Source organism: Bombina bombina, chromosome 9 (assembly GCF_027579735.1).
Source record: "Bombina bombina isolate aBomBom1 chromosome 9, aBomBom1.pri, whole genome shotgun sequence".
Classification (NCBI taxonomy): domain Eukaryota; kingdom Metazoa; phylum Chordata; class Amphibia; order Anura; family Bombinatoridae; genus Bombina; species Bombina bombina.
This window is the reverse complement of record NC_069507.1, coordinates 173435879-173456460: the sequence shown is the minus strand read 5'-3', so window position 1 is coordinate 173456460 and position 20582 is coordinate 173435879. Positions and strand designations below refer to the sequence as shown.

Genomic DNA, 20582 nt, shown 5'->3' with positions numbered 1-20582 from the left:
CTCTTCTGCTTGGAGAGTTTCGGAACTCTCGGCTTTGCAGTGTGATTCGCCTTATCTTATCTTTCATGCGAATAGGGCAGTTCTTCGTACTAAATTGGGGTTTCTCCCTAAAGTGGTTTTGGATAGAAATGTTATTCAGGAAATTGTTGTTCCTTTTCTCTGTCCCAATCCTCCTCCTCATAAAGAACGTCTGTTGCACAACATGGATGTTGTGCATGCTCTAAAACTCTATCTACAGGCGACTAAGGATTTTCGCCAGTCTTCTGCCCTGTTTGTTTGTTTCTCAGGAAAGTGTAAGGGTCAAAAGGCTACTACTACTTCTCTTTCCCTCTAGTTAAGAAGTATAATTCGTTTTGCTTATGAGACTGCTGGACAGCAGCCTCCTGAGAGAATTACAGCTCATTCCACCAGAGCTGTTTCCTCTTCTTGGGCTTTCCAAAATGAAACTTATGTGGAACAGATTTGCAGGGCTGCAACTTGGTCCTCTCTGCATACTTTTTCCAAATTTGATACTTTTGCCTCGGCTGAGGCCTCTTTTGGGAGAAAGGTTCTTCAAGCGTTGGTGCCTTCTGTTTAGGTCTGCCTGTCTTGTTCTCCCACCCTATTCATTCCGTGTCCTCTAGCTTGGTATTGGTTCCCACTAGTAATTGGAATGACGTTGTGGACTCTCCATATCTTAGGAAAGAAAAAAAAAATTATGCTTACCTGATAAATTTCTTTCTTTCCGGATATGGAGAGTCCACAACCCCACCCTTTATTAAGACAGTTAGTTTTGACTAAACCTCAGGCACCTCTACACCTTATTGTTATTCCTTTTCCCTTTGGTCGAATGACTGGGGATTATGAGTAGGGGAGTGACACTTTACAGCTTTGCTGTGGTGCACTTTTCCTCCTCCTGCTGGCCAGGAGTGATATTCCCACTTGTAATTGGAATGACATTGTGGACTCCATATCTGGAAAGAAATTTATCAGGTAAGCATACATTTTGTTTTTGTTTTGCTATGTTTGTTTTTTTTGTAAACTTGTTGAACAGATAAACAATATTATACTGTTTATACTTTAACCTTATTTGTTCTAAAAATAACTCATTTTATGATTCTTTTTTGTGTAATTGTCAGGTTTTAGAAGTTGTGAGATCCAACTATGATACACTGACCTTGAAGCTTCAGGACGGACTTGATCAATATGAACGTTATTCTGAACAACACAAAGAAGCCACATTCTTTAAAGACCTGGTGAGTCGGTTTATTATAGTTGTGTTCTCAATGCTAGGAATGTCATATTTTTTTCAAATAGATTGTAGTAGCTGTATTAGTCCAGTAGTTAAATATCAAAATAACGAGTATTGCAGTATGCAGTGATACCTTTTTTATTGGACTAACATAACATAGTACAAGACAAGCTTTCAAGAATGTCATCTCTTTCTCAGGTCTGGAGCAATACTGATAGAGTTGTTCATGGATGTATTGGGAATAAGCACTTGGCAAACTGTGCTAGCACATATGAAAGAGTAGCACAGCCCGTCACAATGACAAAACTCATGTATATCTGCAAATGTCATATATGTGATACAGTGCACATCATGTAACTTGGGAAACTGGACAAAAACTGCATCTTAGGATGTATCTGCATAGACGCTCCATTGAAAACCATAAAGAGAATAAATACTATACCCCAGTTGGAAACCATTTCACACATACTGGCCACTCCATTGGAAACCTCACAATTAAAATAATGAAATAAATGCAGATTCCATCTTTTGGTCACATTAACAAAACCTTATATAGCAAGACCCCAACATCTGTCATTGGCTTGTACACATATGTACATGTTGACATCAGTGACTGCCTGTGCATTATATGTGAATATGTTATGTACATACAGTATATCTCAGCATGCAATTCTCCATTTTAAGCTTAACTAGCACTTACTGCCAGTGTGTGTTTCTCCTGTCATTCCCAAAACCCCTCCCTGCATTTTCTCATCACGTTGAACTGTTATTTATGACACCCTGTAACTTCTCTGCCTGACCTCCCTCACCCCTTGTCTACATAGCCCACTTCTTCCCAATAAATCTATTAACAACTCTATCATATTGATTAATAAGCCCTGTTGCACTTGTCTGCTCATATAAACTGCACACATTACAAACTTTATCTTTTTCTACTGCTGTGAGCACACTCAAAATTACAATGGCTGAATCTACTATGGCATCAAACAACAGAGCAGAGTCTGTGTGCCCTTAGTTCTAATGGTGCTCCGGCTAATGTGAAGTTATCTTTCTTTCATGTAATTAGCAAGAGTCCATGAGCTAGTGACGTATGGGATATACATTCCTACCAGGAGGGGCAAAGTTTCCCAAACCTCAAAATGCCTACAAATACACCCCTCACCACACCCACAAATCAGTTTTACAAACTTTGCCTCCTATGGAGGTGGTGAAGTAAGTTTGTGCTAGATTCTACGTTGATATGCGCTCCGCAGCAGGTTGGAGCCCGGTTTTCCTCTCAGCGTGCAGTGAATGTCAGAGGGATGTGAGGAGAATATTGCCTATTTGAATTCAATGATCTCCTTCTATGGGGTCTATTTCATAGGTTCTCTGTTATCGGTCGTAGAGATTCATCTCTTACCTCCCTTTTCAGATCGACGATATACTCTTATATATATACCATTACCTCTGCTGATTTTCGTTTCAGTACTGGTTTGGCTTTCTACAACATGTAGAGATGAGTGTCCTGGGGTAAGTAAGTCTTATTTTCTGTGACACTCTAAGCTATGGTTGGGCACTTTTTTATAAAGTTCTAAATATATGTATTCAAACATTTATTTGCCTTGACTCAGGATGTTCAACATTCCTTATTTTCAGACAGTCAGTTTCATATTTGGGATAATGCATTTGAATAAAACAATTTTTTTCTTACCTTAAAATTTGACTTTTCCCTGTGGGCTGTTAGGCTTGCGGGGGCTGAAAATGCTTCATTTTATTGCGTCATTCTTGGCGCGGACTTTTTTGGCGCAATTTTTTTTTTCTGTTTCCGGCGTCATACGTGTCGCCGGAAGTTGCGTCATTTTTGACGTTCTTTTGCGCCAAAAATGTCGGCGTTCCGGATGTGGCGTCATTTTTTGCGCCAAAAGCATTTAGGCGCCAAATAATGTGGGCGTCTTATTTGGCGCTAAAAAAATATGGGCGTCACTTTTGTCTCCACATTATTTAAGTCTCATTTTTTATTGCTTCTGGTTGCTAGAAGCTTGTTCACTGGCATTTTTTCCCATTCCTGAAACTGTCATTTAAGGAATTTGATCAATTTTGCTTTATATGTTGTTTTTTCTATTACATATTGCAAGATGTCCCATGTTGAAGCTGAGTCAGAAGATACTTCTGGAAAATCGCTGCCTGGTGCTGGAGCTACCAAAGCTAAGTGTATCTGCTGTAAACTTTTGGTAGCTGTTCCTCCAGCTGTTGTTTGTATTGAATGTCATGACAAACTTGTTAATGCAGATAATATTTCCTTTAGTAAAGTTACATTACCTGTTGCTGTTCCATCAACATCTAATACTCAGAGTGTTCCTGATAACATAAGAGATTTTGTTTCTAAATCCATTAAGAAGGCTATGTCTGTTATTCCTCCTTCTAGTAAACGTAAAAAGTCTTTTAAAACTTCTCATTTTTCAGATGAATTTTTAAATGAACATCATCATTCTGATTCTGATAATGGCTCTTCTGGTTCAGAGGATTCTGTCTCAGAGGTTGATGCTGATAAATCTTCATATTTATTTAAAATGGAATTTATTCGTTCTTTACTTAAAGAAGTCCTTATTGCATTAGAAATTGAGGATTCTGGTCCTCTTGATACTAAATCTAAACGTTTAGATAAGGTTTTTAAATCTCCTGTAGTTATTCCAGAAGTTTGTCCTGTTCCTGGTGCTATTTCTGAAGTAATTTCCACGGAATGGAATAATTTGGGTAATTCATTTACTCCTTCTAAACGTTTTAAGCAATTATATCCTGTGCCATCTGACAGATTAGAATTTTGGGACAAAATCCCTAAGGTTGATGGGGCTGTCTCTACTCTTGCTAAGCGTACTACCATTCCTACGGCAGATGGTACTTCCTTTAAGGATCCTTTAGATAGGAAAATTGAATCCTTTCTAAGAAAAGCTTACTTGTGTTCAGGTAATCTTCTTAGACCTGCTATATCTTTGGCGGATGTTGCTGCAGCTTCAACTTTTTGGTTGGAAGCTTTAGCGCAACAAGTAACAGATCATAATTCTCATAGCATTATTATTCTTCTTCAACATGCTTATAACTTTATTTGTGATGCCATCTTTGATATCATTAGAGTTGATGTCAGGTATATGTCTCTAGCTATTTTAGCTAGAAGAGCTTTATGGCTTAAAACTTGGAATGCTGATATGTCTTCTAAGTCTACTCTGCTTTCCCTTTCTTTCCAGGGTAATAATTTATTTGGTTCTCAGTTGGATTCTATTATCTCAACTGTTACTGGAGGGAAAGGAACTTTTTTACCACAGGATAAAAAATCTAAAGGTAAATTTAGGTCTAATAATCGTTTTCGTTCCTTTCGTCACAACAAGGAACAAAAGCCTGATCCTTCATCCTCAGGAGTGGTATCAGTTTGGAAACCATCTCCAGTCTGGAATAAATCCAAGCCTTTTAGAAAATCAAAGCCAGCTCCTAAGTCCACATGAAGGTGTGGCCCTCATTCCAGCTCAGCTGGTAGGGGGCAGATTACGTTGTTTCAAAGGAATTTGGATCAATTCCGTTCACAATCTTTGGATTCAGAATATTGTTTCAGAAGGGTACAGAATTGGCTTCAAGATAAGGCCTCCTGCAAAGAGATTCTTTCTTTCCCGTGTCCCAGTAAATCCAGCGAAGGCTCAAGCATTTCTGAAATGTGTTTCAGATCTATAGTTGGCTGGAGTAATTATGCCAGTTCCAGTTCTGGAACAGGGGCTGGGGTTTTATTCAAATCTCTTCATTGTACCAAAGAAGGAGAATTCCTTCAGACCAGTTCTGGATCTAAAAATATTGAATCGTTATGTAAGGATACCAACATTCAAAATGGTAACTGTAAGGACTATCCTGCCTTTTGTTCAGCAAGGGCATTATATGTCTACAATAGATTTACAGGATGCATATCTGCATATTCCGATTCATCCAGATCACTATCAGTTTCTGAGATTCTCGTTCCTAGACAAGCATTACCAGTTTGTGGCTCTGCCGTTTGGCCTAGCAACAGCTCCAAGAATTTTTACAAAGGTTCTCGGTGCCCTTCTGTCTGTAATCAGAGAACAGGGTATTGTGGTATTTCCTTATTTGGACGATATCTTGGTACTTGCTCAGTCTTCACATTTAGCAGAATCTCATACAAATCGACTTGTGTTGTTTCTTCAAGATCATGGTTGGAGGATCAATTTACTAAAAAGTTCATTGATTCCTCAGACAAGGGTAACCTTTTTGGGTTTCCAGATAGATTCAGTGTCCATGACTCTATCTTTGACAGACAAGAGACGTCTAAAATTGATATCAGCTTGTCGAAACCTTCAGTCACAATCATTCCCTTCGGTAGCCTTATGCATGGAAATTCTAGGTCTTATGACTGCTGCATCGGACGCGATCCCCTTTGCTCGTTTTCACATGCGACCTCTTCAGCTCTGTATGCTGAACCAGTGGTGCAGGGATTACACAAAGATATCTCAATTAATATCTTTAAAACCGATTGTACGACACTCTCTGACGTGGTGGACAGATCACCATCATTTAGTTCAGGGGCTTCTTTTGTTCTTCCGACCTGGACTGTAATCTCAACAGATGCAAGTCTTACAGGTTGGGGAGCTGTGTGGGGGTCTCTGACGGCACAAGGGGTTTGGGAATCTCAGGAGGTGAGATTACCGATCAATATTTTGGAACTCCGTGCAATTTTCAGAGCTCTTCAGTCTTGGCCTCTTCTAAAGAGAGAATCGTTCATTTGTTTTCAGACAGACAATGTCACATCTGTGGCATACATCATTCATCAAGGAGGGACTCACAGCCCTCTGGCTATGAAAGAAGTATCTCGAATTCTGGTTTGGGCGGAATCCATCTCCTGTCTAGTTTCTGCGGTTCATATCCCAGGTATAGACAATTGGGAAGCGGATTATCTCAGTCGCCAAACATTGCATCCGGGCAAATGGTCTCTTCACCCAGAGGTATTTCTTCAGATTGTCCAAATGTGGGGACTTCCAGAAATAGATCTGATGGCCTCTCATCTAAACAAGAAACTTCCCAGGTATCTGTCCAGATCCAGGGATCCTCAAGCGGAAGCAGTGGATGCATTGTCACTTCCTTGGAAGTATCATCCTGCTTATATCTTTCCGCCTCTAGTTCTTCTTCCAAGAGTGATCTCCAAGATTCTTAAGGAATGCTCGTTTGTTCTGCTGGTAGCTCCAGCATGGCCTCACAGGTTTTGGTATGCGGATCTTGTCCGGATGGCCTCTTGCCAACCGTGGACTCTTCCGTTAAGACCAGACCTTCTGTCGCAAGGTCCTTTTTTCCATCAGGATCTCAAATCCTTAAATTTAAAGGTATGGAGATTGAACGCTTGATTCTTAGTCAAAGAGGTTTCTCTGACTCTGTGATTAATACTATGTTACAGGCTCGTAAATCTGTATCTAGGGAGATATATTATAGAGTCTGGAAGACTTATATTTCTTGGTGTCTTTCTCATCATTTTTCCTGGCATTCTTTTAGAATTCCGAGAATTTTACAGTTTCTTCAGGATGGTTTGGAGAAAGGTTTGTCTGCAAGTTCCTTGAAAGGACAAATCTCTGCTCTTTCTGTTCTTTTTCACAGAAAGATTGCTAATCTTCCTGATATTCATTATTTTGTACAAGCTTTGGTTCGTATAAAACCTGTCATTAAGTCAATTTCTCCTCCTTGGAGTTTGAATTTGGTTCTGGGGGCTCTTCAAGCTCCTCCGTTTGAACCTATGCATTCATTGGACATTAAATTACTTTCTTGGAAAGTTTTGTTCCTTTTGGCCATCTCTTCTGCCAGAAGAGTTTCTGAATTATCTGCTCTTTCTTGTGAGTCTCCTTTTCTGATTTTTCATCAGGATAAGGCGGTGTTGCGAACTTCTTTTGAATTTTTACCTAAGGTTGTGAATTCCAACAACATTAGTAGAGAAATTGTGGTTCCTTCATTATGTCCTAATCCTAAGAATTCTAAGGAGAAATCATTGCATTCTTTGGATGTAGTTAGAGCTTTGAAATATTATGTTGAAGCTACTAAGAATTTCCGAAAGACTTCTAGTCTATTTGTTATCTTTTCCGGTTCTAGGAAAGGTCAGAAGGCCTCTGCCATTTCTTTGGCATCTTGGTTGAAATCTTTAATTCATCATGCTTATGTCGAGTCGGGTAAAACTCTGCCTCAAAGGATTACAGCTCATTCTACTAGGTCAGTTTCTACTTCCTGGGCATTTAGGAATGAAGCTTCGGTTGATCAGATTTGCAAAGCAGCAACTTGGTCTTCTTTGCATACTTTTACTAAATTCTACCATTTTGATGTGTTTTCTTCTTCTGAAGCTGTTTTTGGTAGAAAAGTACTTCAGGCAGCTGTTTCAGTTTGAATCTTCTGCTTTTTTTCAATTTAAACTTTATTTTGGGTGTGGATTATTTTTCAGCGGAATTGGCTGTCTTTATTTTATCCCTCCCTCTCTAGTGACTCTTGCGTGGAAAGATCCACATCTTGGGTAGTCATTATCCCATACGTCACTAGCTCATGGACTCTTGCTAATTACATGAAAGAAAACATAATTTATGTAAGAACTTACCTGATAAATTCATTTCTTTCATATTAGCAAGAGTCCATGAGGCCCACCCTTTTTGTGGTGGTTATGATTTTTTTGTATAAAGCACAATTATTCCAATTCCTTATTTTTTATGCTTTCGCACTTTTTTCTTATCACCCCACTTCTTGGCTATTCGTTAAACTGATTTGTGAGTGTGGTGAGGGGTGTATTTGTAGGCATTTTGAGGTTTGGGAAACTTTGCCCCTCCTGGTAGGAATGTATATCCCATACGTCACTAGCTCATGGACTCTTGCTAATATGAAAGAAATGAATTTATCAGGTAAGTTCTTACATAAATTATGTTTTTTTCTGTATCGCTCAAATGTATGGGGGCAAAGAGTCTACCTCAGACATCTATAGTGCCTGCTTACATGCCAGCTGTTAATCTGGCTGTGGGGTTCAGTCTAATTTGAGGAGAACCCTTTTCCTCCAGGGAATGGTTTTAAAGTTAAGGCCCAGCTATAATTTCCAGGTGTATCTACTTCCTAAGGCTGTCATCCAGATGGTGAAATGAGCAAGGAGTCCACAGCTGCATTCATTACTTTTGGGAATTCAGAACCTTGCCACCAGGAGGAGGCAAAGACACACCAGCCAAAGGCTTAAAACTCCTCCCACTCCCCCAGTCATTCTTTGCCTTTCGTCACAGGAGGTTGGCAGAGAAGTGTCAGAAGTTTTCGATAGTCTCTTATAGAGGGTTGTACTCTTCGGCATGGGACTGGAGTTTTAAGTAGTCCTGTCAGCCTCTCAGTGAGAGCATGGGTGAAAGTTAGAGTCCGGAGATGCAGGGAGAGTCTTTCTGTGAAACCATCCCGACTCATATTAACAACTCCACAAGCAATCAGCGTTGACGAGTTTCGCTGCCTGCTTTTTTCTCTCAAGTCTATGGCAGTAGCGACGCTACTATCTGTCACATTTGAAGGGCCGTGTTCCTGTTCCACGGCATACATTCCGGTAAGATCATTTCATTTTACTTTCATCATGGGTGTATCGTAATTACAACTATTTATCCAAGAGGGGCTACAACCTTTTGGGGATAACTTTAATATAGGGTCTCAGTGAGGCTCCTTTTTGTATCTAGGAATCAAGGGTTAATATCTCCTGATGGGGGTTATTGAACGGGGGAGGGGGTTATAATCATGTTTGTTATGTGATTCTGTCTACTACTGTGTGGTGTTGCTTCGGTTCATGGCTATTTTGGAACATAAAGGCCTATGTCTAGTGATGCGGCCTTTATGGTCAGGCGTGCTTTTGCATGGACTGCACGGTTTACCTTGTGACTCCATTTCCGCATTCCTGACTGTGTGGCGACAGAGAAATCCTAGTCCGCTGGTGTCTGGTTCTCTGGAGGTGGTGAGTGACCCAGCCATTGGGGTTGTAAGGTACCGTTTAGATTTTTCTTATTGGTCCATTTTTTATTCAGTGTCCCAGTATGGAGGATTCTGATTTTTTTGGAGACAGATGTCTCTGATTCAGACTCTACTTCTTGCAAAGAATATGAATCGGCCAGGGTGATACATGCCCATTAGTTGTGTTCCGAATGCCGTTTTAGTGTGCTCTGTTCCTCGGGATCGGGGAATCAGGTGCCCACTGAGCCATCCGCCTCTGGGGATTCTATTTCCCACGAGGCAAGTTCCCTACCACTAAGTCTTATTACGCAAGCAGGTAACCCAAACGCTACTTATCCTTCTATGAAGTGTGGCCTGTTCCCACCGGAGGTTACGACACAGTTCCGCATGGCCATATCTTTTCGGTGCTGGCGCATCTGCACCTCCCGGGAGTGTGCTTACGATATTGTCCGTGTTTCGTTAACCTGGGCCCTCCGGGGGAGCGACTGCTCCTGAGGCCTCAGGGTGTCAACTTTCGGGGCCGGTGTTTTCTTTTGTCCCGGCGGAGGTATGTTGCTCCTTTCATTATAGACTGGCGCATCTTCGTTTTCTACCACGGCACGTTTTTGGAGTTGCTATAGGATCCCACTCTTAAGGGATTCTCAGTCTTAATCTTCGACTGGCTTGCATGCATAGACATAAGGGGATGAAGTAATCTTCTTATAGTCTTTGTTATTTATGTATCCTTTTCCAGTTCTGAGCTTGGAAAACTTGGACCCCTGTTGGGCTGGTCCTGCGGGTCTATTCGTTCTTCCTGGGCGATATCCTACGGGTTGCCTTATCTTTTATTTCATCCGGTGAGGATGATTTTTATTTGGTCTAAAGCTCATGTTGTGGTGTAATGTTTCCTTCGGGAACTTTCTTCTCTAGAATTGATACTTGCGATTTTGTGGTCGCACTGTTTACAAAAGTCTGACTGTTCTTTATCCCTCCATCTCGGTGGAGACTCTATATGGCCTTGACAGTGCTGGGGCCCTTGGTTTCAGGCTGGTCCTGACTGAGTACAGATCCTTCTGTCTTTGAGGCCTAGTTCAGACACGTGGCACTTTTTTATGACCGGTTGGTCCGGTGAGGGCACCTAGTGATCACAATATGATTTGTGTTGTTTACTTGTTTTATTTTACAAGCTGCAACTAGCATCCTGAGAGGACTTGAGGGTCCGTGGTTGCTTAGGGGCATGGGGGATTGGTTCAGTCCTCATTCGCCTTCAGTCTAGTGGACCGGTACTCCGTTTAGATCCGCGGCGACATGCTCAGTCATTTTCAATTTTTCCGGGAGCTAGAGTGTTCCTTCCCATTGTGGGTTGGAGGCTTGGAGGAGTTAGGTCCTTCATACCGCCGTTCTGATGGTTTTTGCCTTTCATGGTCTCTTTGGAAGTGTCCTTTTTGGACTTCTTCCTTTTAGAGGTTCTCTTCCTTTGGGTCGAGACTTTCTAGACTTTCGTCCGGTTTTTCTGGCAGCTTTGGCCACTTAATTAGGAAGTGAAGGCCGTGAGGCTCTGTCTTCCTTCGGGAGTTAGTCATCTCTATATCAGGGGCGATAGGAGATGTTCTCTCTTCTTCCAAGCTTTCTGCTTAGGGGATGTTTTTCTGCCTGGGTTTGGGATGCTTTGCATTCTTCTCCCTTGGGTGTGGTCCTCTGTAACGTTAATCTGTAAGGATTATGGAGAATAGCCTTTCTTTTCTACTCTCTCTTTTGGGTGACTCTGTTCTCGTTCTCATTTCCCTTGTGTTGCCCTTTGGGCCTTTGGGCTCTAGAGAAATTGCGTGACTTTGTCGCGGCCTAGCACCTTGTTGGGGGGGTGTTAACCTCCGGCCAAGGGTGTTCTCTTCCCTTTGGGCTGGGAAGTACTAGTGAGTCCTATACCCGTTTTCCAGGTTCTCCGGTTATCATCCCCTGTGAGGTCTGATTACTTCAGATGGGGTAGCTTTTGTTCCCTGGGGGTGTCGTTCGTTCTAGGACGATTCTGAGGACAACCCAGTTTTTTCAGGGACCCTATGTTGCGACATAGGGGCTAGCTCCTTAGGCTTGCAAGCAGGAAGGCCAGAGTTCACATCCACCTTCGGGTACTGGTTATAAACTTTAAGGCCTGACTTGTCCTTCGGACGGAGTGTGCTCCTTTTTATGGGGAGTTTTTTCTCTGTTGGTCAACAGTGATTTCTGGATGATTTTCCATTTGCTCCGTGTTTTGATCATACTGTGGCTTCATGTCTTGTGGACATGTACGCTGTTCTTATCTGTGCCCTTCCCTTTTGAGGGGATAGTGTGTCTTCCTTATGAGCTGCGGTTTCCTCTCTCTGGAGGGTCATTGTCCTGACCTGTGTGTAGGAGGTTGGATCAGGTGGCTTATTTCTGTAAGGGGCAGCTTCTGCTGCTCTGTGGGCTCTGTTCCACCTGTTGGAAATTGATCTCTCTACGTAGAGACTGCATAAGAGAGTTGTGACAGGTCTTCCTACGGATCTATTGCACTTTTCTATGTTCCAGGTCCTAGGGGGTTCTCCTTGGGAGTGCCTTATTTTGGAAGAGCGGATTGGGTTGGCACCCGAGCTCTATTGGGGTGGGTGAGTCCCCCCTTTTTCTTTCCATTCCCTGGGGGCTTGTGGTTGGGGACTTTCTTCCCCCCGTCTATCAGACATGTCTGTCGCTTGGGCTGGTCCGGTGTTGGAGCAGGATCTGAGATCTGTTGCTCTGCTATTTTGTCCTCGGAGCATTCGAGGTACGGTAAGCCTCTTTGAGGTTTTTCCTTTCTCTATCAAGGTTTGTGGGAAGGACTGGCGGCTCTTAGATAGCCTGCGACGTTATCCGCTGGTTAGTGGATACTTAGCAAGCTGAAGGATCTTATCTTCAGCTGCTTTCTACTTGCCCTGCAAGTATTTAAGTTTCAGAGTCATTTTAGATGACTGCAGCGTGCAGTGTTTTTGCTTCAGGTGTTGTTCGTCAGACCTATCTGAGCTTGCTGCACAAGGTTTCGTTCTGAATATTTCAGTATTCTGAGCTACCTTTTTGCAACTTGGGGACCTTCGTCTTCAGTTGCTTTCTAGAGTGCAGTTGCACTGTGTTAGGGGAAGATCCTCTCTGTGTTTCAGACTCTCGGCCTTATCCCGTAGTTTTTGTATTCTGAAGTCTAGGCGTTGCCTCCTCTTGTTTCTTTGAGACTGGTTTGGTCTCTGTTAGCCTGCCCTGGTTTCTCTGTTTTTTTGCTCTGTGTTTGTGCCCTTTTTAGGTTTTTTTTCTGGAGTTCCTTATGCTAGCTGTAGCAAACCGAGAGTTGCAAGTTCGATCCCCGGCGAGGTCTACTCAGCCTTTCCTCCTTTCGAGATTGATAAAATGAGCAGTGCCTTGAGTCCTTTAAGGGGGATTAGCCGCGCTTTACAAGTACAATCATGTTTTCGCTGTGTCTTTTCTTCTTTGTGGAAGAATACGGTAGTTTGTTCCCTATCTTAAGTAAGGGGTGTGTTGTTTGGTGACCGACTGCTGGGCGACGGTGTCTCTTGGAGGCTGTTGACTCAGTCGAGTCTAGTTCCTGCAGTCTCTAGAAAGGCTTGTGGACTATCTGTGGGTCAGTGTCCTTGGACCTTTTCCTTTTTTTCAAAGTTGTTCTCGGCTTCGAACGAAGGGGGATTTTGTTGGGTAGGGGATTTCAGGCCTGGTGCCCTCAGAATGGGCCGCTTCTTGTACCCTCCCATTTTTGCATTCAGTGCCCTCTATTGCTTGAGTATTGTTTTCCCAAAAGTAATGAATGCAGCTGTGGACTCTTTCTATTTATGAAGAAAAACATAAATTATGCTTCCCTGATAATTTTCTTTTCTTCAGACAAAAAGAGTCCACCGCTCCCCTTACGTGTTTTTATGTGGGACGGCCGTAATTTTTACTCTTCTGGCACTTTTTTACCCTGATATTTCTTCTACTGTTCCTTGTTCCTCTGCAGAATGACTGGGGGATGAGGGGAATGGGAGGAGTATTAAGCCTTTGGCTGGGGTGTCTTTGCCTCCTCCTGGTTGGCAGTTTCTGAATTCCCAAAAGTAATGAATGCAGCTGTGGACTCTTTCCATCTGAAGAAAAGAAAATTATCAGGTAAGCATAATTTATGTTTTCTGTAGTAGTAGTAGTAGTAGTAGTAGTAGTAGTAGTAGTAGTAGCATTGGCAACATTGGAAAAGATCTGTTTTGACAAGATGACAGTTGTCATATCCCCAACATTAAGGAGTAACACAAAGTATCCAGTTGCTTTAAGAAACTAACTTTTGTCTAGGTCTCAGGTAATACTAATCAATATAAATGCAGTGCATGTTCCCTGATCCTCAGGACAGTTGTAGTTCATTCCAGCAATCATCTGGTACTTACACCAGGTTGACTATTGCATAGAAGTCTTTTTGGTGCTGGTGGAAAATTGGAGTATGCCAGAGATAGATTTGCTGACATCAGAGAGCAACAGGCAAGTTACAACGTTCTTCAGTTGTTTTCAGTCAGCATAATCCTTGCCCATAGATGACTTTGTTCAAGAAGTTGGATTCCAAACTTGTTTATGTGTTTCCTCCAATCTCATTGATTTGTACTTTTTAGAATTCAGAAAAAAATCTGACAGTGATAGCAGTTTTTGGACCGCCCATGGATGATTCTCGTTTTTCTAAGACTATTATATCAGTCAAGGTTTCTAAATCTCAAGCAGCAGAGTTTGCAACTTCCAGATGCAGTAATTCAGACCATGTTTAAATCAATGACATATTAAACGCAATGCAAACTTGTCATCTTCTCTAGTTTTTACTTAAGACCTAAACTCGTATATATAGAAAGTTCACGCCACTTTCATTTCATCGATTTCCAGTACTAAATGTGTTCAAGATCCTTTTGTTACTCAATTCTTCATGGATAATATCCTGTGTTAGTAATCTAATTTCTTGATAGGATTTAAATCTTGTTCTAGATGCCCTAAGGCTTTGCATTTTGCACCACTTTGTGGAGTTTCACTTTGGTACCCACAATACTATTTTGTCGTAGTTATTACATAAGGCAAGACACGTTTCTGAGCTGCAGGTGTCTATTCAAGAGGCCATACTTGACATTGAGCAATGAATAGGTGGTCCTTTGTAGTGTTCCAAGTTTTTATCTAAACTTATCTCAGACTTTCATATATCTGAAGATACTGTTTTACAGGCTTTCATTCAAACAGCAATTTTTGAAGGATAAATGTTTGTTAGATGTTTGCATAGTTACCTGAAATAAAAAGAAATAATTCAGGCTTTCCTACAGACTGTTTGTTCTCTCACAATAGCATAAGAAGGGGATTGTTAATTAAATCTATATTTGCTCATACACAGCTTAAAGACAAATACAAGTGTGAGATGAAAATCCTCTAATGGGTATAACATCGGTATCATCAATGTAATACTGGGAGCTAGCTGGGGATTCGTGACTGTACACATATGGCTTTTGTCACTGGCTCACAGATTTGTTCAGTTATGTCCCAATTGTGCATTGCTGTTCTGGGGCTGACTTTAATGATTTGCTTTGCAGGGGTTAAGCACACAGTTATATACAAGCAATACTGCATTAGAGCTCTTTTATTTTGCACTTGTATGTAAGAATGTTTGGGTTTGCACAAAATAATCTTATCCTGCGAGAATCATAATATTCAATATATCTGTGTGATTTTTAATTTATGTCCATAACTGTGATGGAGAAAATATGTATTTAAAACATATACATTTCCTTTAATTAGGTTTATTTGACACCAATTAGCGATATGCTTGGTAGGTCATAATCTAGAGTTTGAGTACATGTGATTTATGGAACTAAGATACAGTGTAGATAGAATGGTTTGTTTGCGGAAAATGATTTCTTATTTAATACTTTGTTCATCTCTCCAAGCTGAAAAAATACTGACTCAGGAGCCTTCTGTTCCCACTTTAAATAGGGATTTACATGTTATTAACCGCTGCCGTCAATATACTATTTCAAAGTTTTTCTATGAAGCTGGCAATGAAAGAAAAAAATTAGAATAATCAAGTTGACAGTGATCAAAGATTTCTGAGTTTCTATTTTGCGCACTTGGGAGAGGCTGAAGAAGTGGCCTGTAGATGTGACTGGTGTTCATGGTTTTAACATCTGAGCATATACAAAAGCAGTTTTACGGATGTGGCTGAAAGTTTTGGTACCCTTCCACTTTTTTAGGAAAACTATTTTCTCTGAACTAAGTAAAAAATTGGCAAAAGTATTTGGTATCCACCATTCTTTATTTCAAATGTAATAGCACGAAAACTACACTTTTATTTTATGACTTTACATATTACTTTAAACAGTAAAACAAATGAGAATGGCACGGACAGAAATATTGGTACTCTTAACCTACTATTTTGTGGCACACCCTTTGGAGACGATACGTGCAATTAAGCGCTTTCTGTAGCTCTGAATAAGATTGCTACACTTTTCGACTGGGATTTTGGACCACTCTTCTCAAGCAAACTGCTCCTGTTCTCTCAAGTTTGATGGGCGCCTTTTCCCAACTGAGTTTCAGCTCTTTCCACAGATGTTTGATGGGATTCAGATCTAGACTCCGAGAAGGCCATTTTGGAACAGTCTGTTTTCTTCTCATCCATTCTGCTGCTGGAGGACTCATGAGACACAGCTTTCTGACACTGAGCAATACGTTTCGCTTCAGAATGCCTTGATAGTCTTCTGATTTCATTGTGTACTGCACAGATTCTAGGCACCCAATGGCAAAGGCAGCAAAGCAACTCCAAAACTTCACTAAACCTCCTCCATGTTGCACAGTAGGGATGGTGTTCTTTTCTTTGAAGCCTCCTTTTTTACTTCTGTAGACAGAGGATGATAGAGTGATTTGCCATAAAGCTTTACTTTTGTTTTGTCTGTCCAAAGGACATTCTCCCAGGAGAATTGTAGCTTGTCAACATTCATTTTGGCAACCTCCAGCCAGACTGTTTTGTGTTTCTCTCTTAAAATGCAAGGGTACCAATACTTTTGGCCACATCTGTAGCTAGTTCAAGGCTACAATGTACTCACGTAAACAGATGACACTTATTTTATTTTATTTGAAGCAACTGCAGGAGCACCCTTTCAAATAGGCTGTGTTCTCTCTTGCACCCACCACTCTGAGGTTAATTTCTTTTGCTGTCTCTTTTTTTACATAGCTTTTTTATAGCCTGTACTGCAGTATTTAAAATGTGTAGTGTAAACAAAATACTTGTAAACAATGAAATACACTCCGGCAGGTAACATAGATCACTGGGAACACAACAGTGAAAATAATTATAAAGCACAATATCCATTTAAAGACCAACTAATATGACTTTTTTATTTTTGTTTTAGGCTCGATCAATCAGTATCAATGTAAGAAAGAACCTTGCCTTAAGCACACTGAGCCAAGAGATCCTATTGAAAGAGTTCTCCACCATCTCCTGAGACTGTCTCCATTTAGAACACTGCCACTGGATTCTCTACCCGAACAATTGTTTTCTAACTTTGTGGATTATAATAAATTAGTGTTTGTTGTTTTTTAAATATTATTTGCATTTAAAAATATAGATGCAAATTTGATTTGTACACTATTTTGTGTATTTCAGAGATAAAAAAAATGGCTGTTTCTAAAAATTAAAGGAATAGTACTGTAAAAATATAACTTTAACGGATTTGATGAGAGTGGGGGATTTTAAACAACTTTCCTATTACTACTACTTCTGTTATCAATGTTTCTTAGTTCTCTTGGTATCCTTTGTTAAAGAGTAATTCTAGGAGAGTTCAAGAGAGTGCATGTGTCTTTACCCATCTGGCAGCAGTGTTTGTAACAATGTTCATAGTAGGGTTATACATAGTTGTAAACACTGGTGCCACAGAATGCTAAAGATACGTGCACACTCTTAAAGGGACAGTCTAGTCAAAATTAAACTTTCATGATTCAGATAGGGCATGTCATTTTAAACAACTTTCCACCATACTTTTATCATCAAATTTGCTTTGTTCTCTTGCTATTCTTTGTTGAAAGCTAAACCAAGGTAGGCTCGTATGCTAAATTCTAAGTCCTTGAAGGCTGCCTCTTATCTGAATGCATCTGACAGTTTTTCACAGCTAGAGGGCGTTAGTTTGAGAGGGCACTGATCGGCTAAAATGCAAGTTTGTCAAAAGAACTGAAATAAGGGGACAGTCTGCAGAGGCTTAGATACAAGGTAACCACAGAGCTAAAATATCTATTAATATAACCGTGTTGTTTATGCTGGGGAGTGGGTAATAAAGGGTTAATCTATCTTTTTTAAACAATAAAAATTCTGGCGTAGACTGTCCCTTTAAGCTTCTATCAGCCTACCATGGATTTCACTTCAACAAAGGATACCAAGAGAACAAAGCAAATCTGATAATTGAAACAAATTTGGAAAGTTGTTCAAAATTGCATGTACTATCTGAATCGTGAAAGTTTATTTTTTACTTTACTGCGTAACAATTTTACAATTAATTTGTGAACTTTGTATGTGTTTCTAGTGAGCAAGCCAAAAATATTAAAAGGAAATCACTTATTTAAAGCCAAAAGTTACAGACGTATTACCTTTAATTATTTGTCATCTCCCACAATTATTGACGGCAGCGTTACCTTATGTGATGTGACAGTGGGCGGTAAGAACTAGGATCATACGGACTTCTGCATATGTGTATGGAATTGTGTAATATATTAAATGAAATAACTGCAAACCATTTACATATTAAATCTTTGAATTTGAAATCTAAATGGATTTAAAGGGACAGTCTAATCAAAATTAAACTGTTATGATTCAGATAGGGCATGCAATTTTAAACAACTTTCCAATTGACTTTTATAATCACATTTGCTTTGTACTCTTGGTATTCTTTGTTGAAAGCTAAACCTAGGTAGGCTCATAAACTGATTTGTAACCACCTCATCGCAGTGCATTTTGACAGTTTTTCACAGCTAGACAGCACTAGTTCATGTGTACCATATATAACATTGTGCTCACTCCCGTGGAGTTATTTTTAAGAGTCAGCACTGATTGTCTAAAATGCGACTCTGTCAAAAGTACTGAGATAAGGGGACAGTCTGCAGAGGCTTAGATACAAGGTAATCTCAGAAGTAAAAAGTATATTAATATTGCAGTGTTGGTTATGCAAAACTGGGGAAGGGTAGATAAAGGGATTATCTATCTTTTTAAGCAATAACATTTTTCGAGTAGACTGTCCCTTTAACTTAATAAGGATCAGAGAGAACGTTTGCACCTAACAGATAACACTATTAGATCTTTGCATATTATTCTAAACGTATTTTTTTAGAAAGTATCTGGAGACTCATCTGCAAAATGATAAGATGACTTTATTTTTCTTTCAATGTTCCCAAAATTTCAAGGCAAACTTATTGTTCCCAGAATACACTATTGTTTTTATTTAATGGCATATACTGACTGTGTTTTGTAATTTTCTTTACCATATTTCCCTTGTCATTTATGTATTTGTAAATAAATGTGCACCAAAGCAAAGTACCTACTGACGTACCATCCTGAATTTAAAACATTGAACCATATAGAATTCTGTTTAAATTGTAGCTATTGCTGAACACCTACAATGTTAATACACTGATCAATGTGAGAACCAAAAACAGACTAAAGAAGAGATTAAATATATGCAGTGACATTTAGCAAAACTGAGTATACTATTGGCATTGGTACAAATCTCAAACCACCAACCGTCTGCTGTAATTTGTTTTGGTATTGTTCCTACATCACATCACAACAAAATGATTTTCCTTTGTTCAACAGAGAATTTTGTTTGCATAACGGGACAATAAAGTCACAATTAAACTCATGATTCAGATATATCTTGCTATTTTAAACAACATCTCTATTTTCTTCTATTATCAAGTTTGCTTTGTTCCTTTGGTACACTTTGTTGAAGAGTAGCCTGATGAGCAGTTATGCACTACTGGGAGCTAGCAGAACATATCTGGTGAGCCAATAACAACAGGCATATGTGTTCAATAGTCTATCACCAGCTAGCTCCCAGAAGTGCACTGCTGTAGATGAGCCTATTTAGGTATGTTCCTCAACAAAGGTTAACCAGAGAACAGAGCAACTGATAATAGAAGTACATTTGAAAGTAGTTTAAAATTGAACGTTCTATCTGAATCATGCAAGTTTTTTGTTTCTTTACAGTCCCTTTAATTATACTAATGTTATATTCATATTTATTGTACATTAACAAAAGAATGTCAAGTGATCAAATAAAAGGCGTGTGATAACCTGGATAACAATACTAAAAAGGGTTAATTCTACGTATTGTAAATTCTCTGCAATGTAGTTTTTTACCTGGTTAAAATGTGCCTATTGTTTTAAGAGTTATTAAATCCATGTCAAGGAACTTGCAGTCTTTCTAGTGAGTAATTTTTTTCAGCTAAACTTGTTTTGTTGCACTAAAATGAACTTAGCCAACTGAAATTACAGCATAACATCCACAATTGTGGATATTATGCTGTAATAATATGCTTTATTCTTTAATTAGAATTCTCAAGTAGATGCAGCTACAGTGACAAATTCCTTTTTAAAACGGGATTTATTTTCTCATGTCAATCAAAATAAAAGCTTATCTTCATGATTGCATTTTATTTTATGTTTTCTTCATAAATGGAAAGAGTCCACAGCTGCATTCATTACTTTTGGGAATTCAGAACCTGGCCACCATGAGGAGGTAAAGACACCCCAGCCAAAGGCTTAAATACCACTCCCACTTCCCTCATCCCCCAGTCATTCTTTGCCTTTCGTCCCAGGAGGATGGCAGAGAAGTGTCAGAAGTTTGCGATTAGTCTCTTATGGAGGGTAGTACTCTTCGGCATGGGATTGGAGTTTTAAGTAATCCTTTCAGCCTTTCAGTGAAAGCATGGATGAAAGTTAGAGTCCGGAGATGCAGGGAGAGTCTTTCTGCAAAACCATCCAGACTCATTTTAACAGCTCCACAAGCAATCAGCATTGAAGAGTTTCGCTGCCTGCTTTTTTCTCTCAAGTCCATGGCAGAGGCAATGCTAATATCTGTCACATTTGAAGTGTTCCTGTTCTACGGCGTAGATTCCGGTAAGATCGTTTCATTTTACTTTCGTTATGATTGTATTGTATTACATATGTTTTCCAGAGAGGCTACCACCTTGCAGGACTAACTATAAATCAGGGTCTCAGTGAGGCTCCTTTTGTATCTTGGAATCAAGGGTTAATATTTCCTAAAGGGGGGTTTTTGAACAGGGTTTTTTTTAATCATGTTTGTTATGTGATTCAACCTCCTTATGTTTAATATTACTTAGGCTCATGGCTTTGTGGAACATAACGGCCTTGGAAGTGACGCGGTCTTTA

The 20582-nt window shown here is 39.9% G+C and overlaps 1 protein-coding gene across 1 annotated transcript in view; it reads left to right on the top strand.

The window, feature by feature from the left end:
• The window catches only part of ARMH3 (armadillo like helical domain containing 3), a 561581-nt gene extending 541740 nt beyond the window's left edge, over positions 1 to 19841 (top strand). Inside the window, exons 25-26 of the mRNA XM_053692489.1 lie at positions 1119 to 1235; positions 16558 to 19841. Coding sequence (XP_053548464.1) covers positions 1119 to 1235; positions 16558 to 16650 — 210 coding nt within the window. The 3' untranslated portion in view covers positions 16651 to 19841. The remainder of the gene's footprint in view (positions 1 to 1118; positions 1236 to 16557) is intronic.
• The last annotated feature ends 741 nt before the right edge of the window (positions 19842 to 20582 follow it).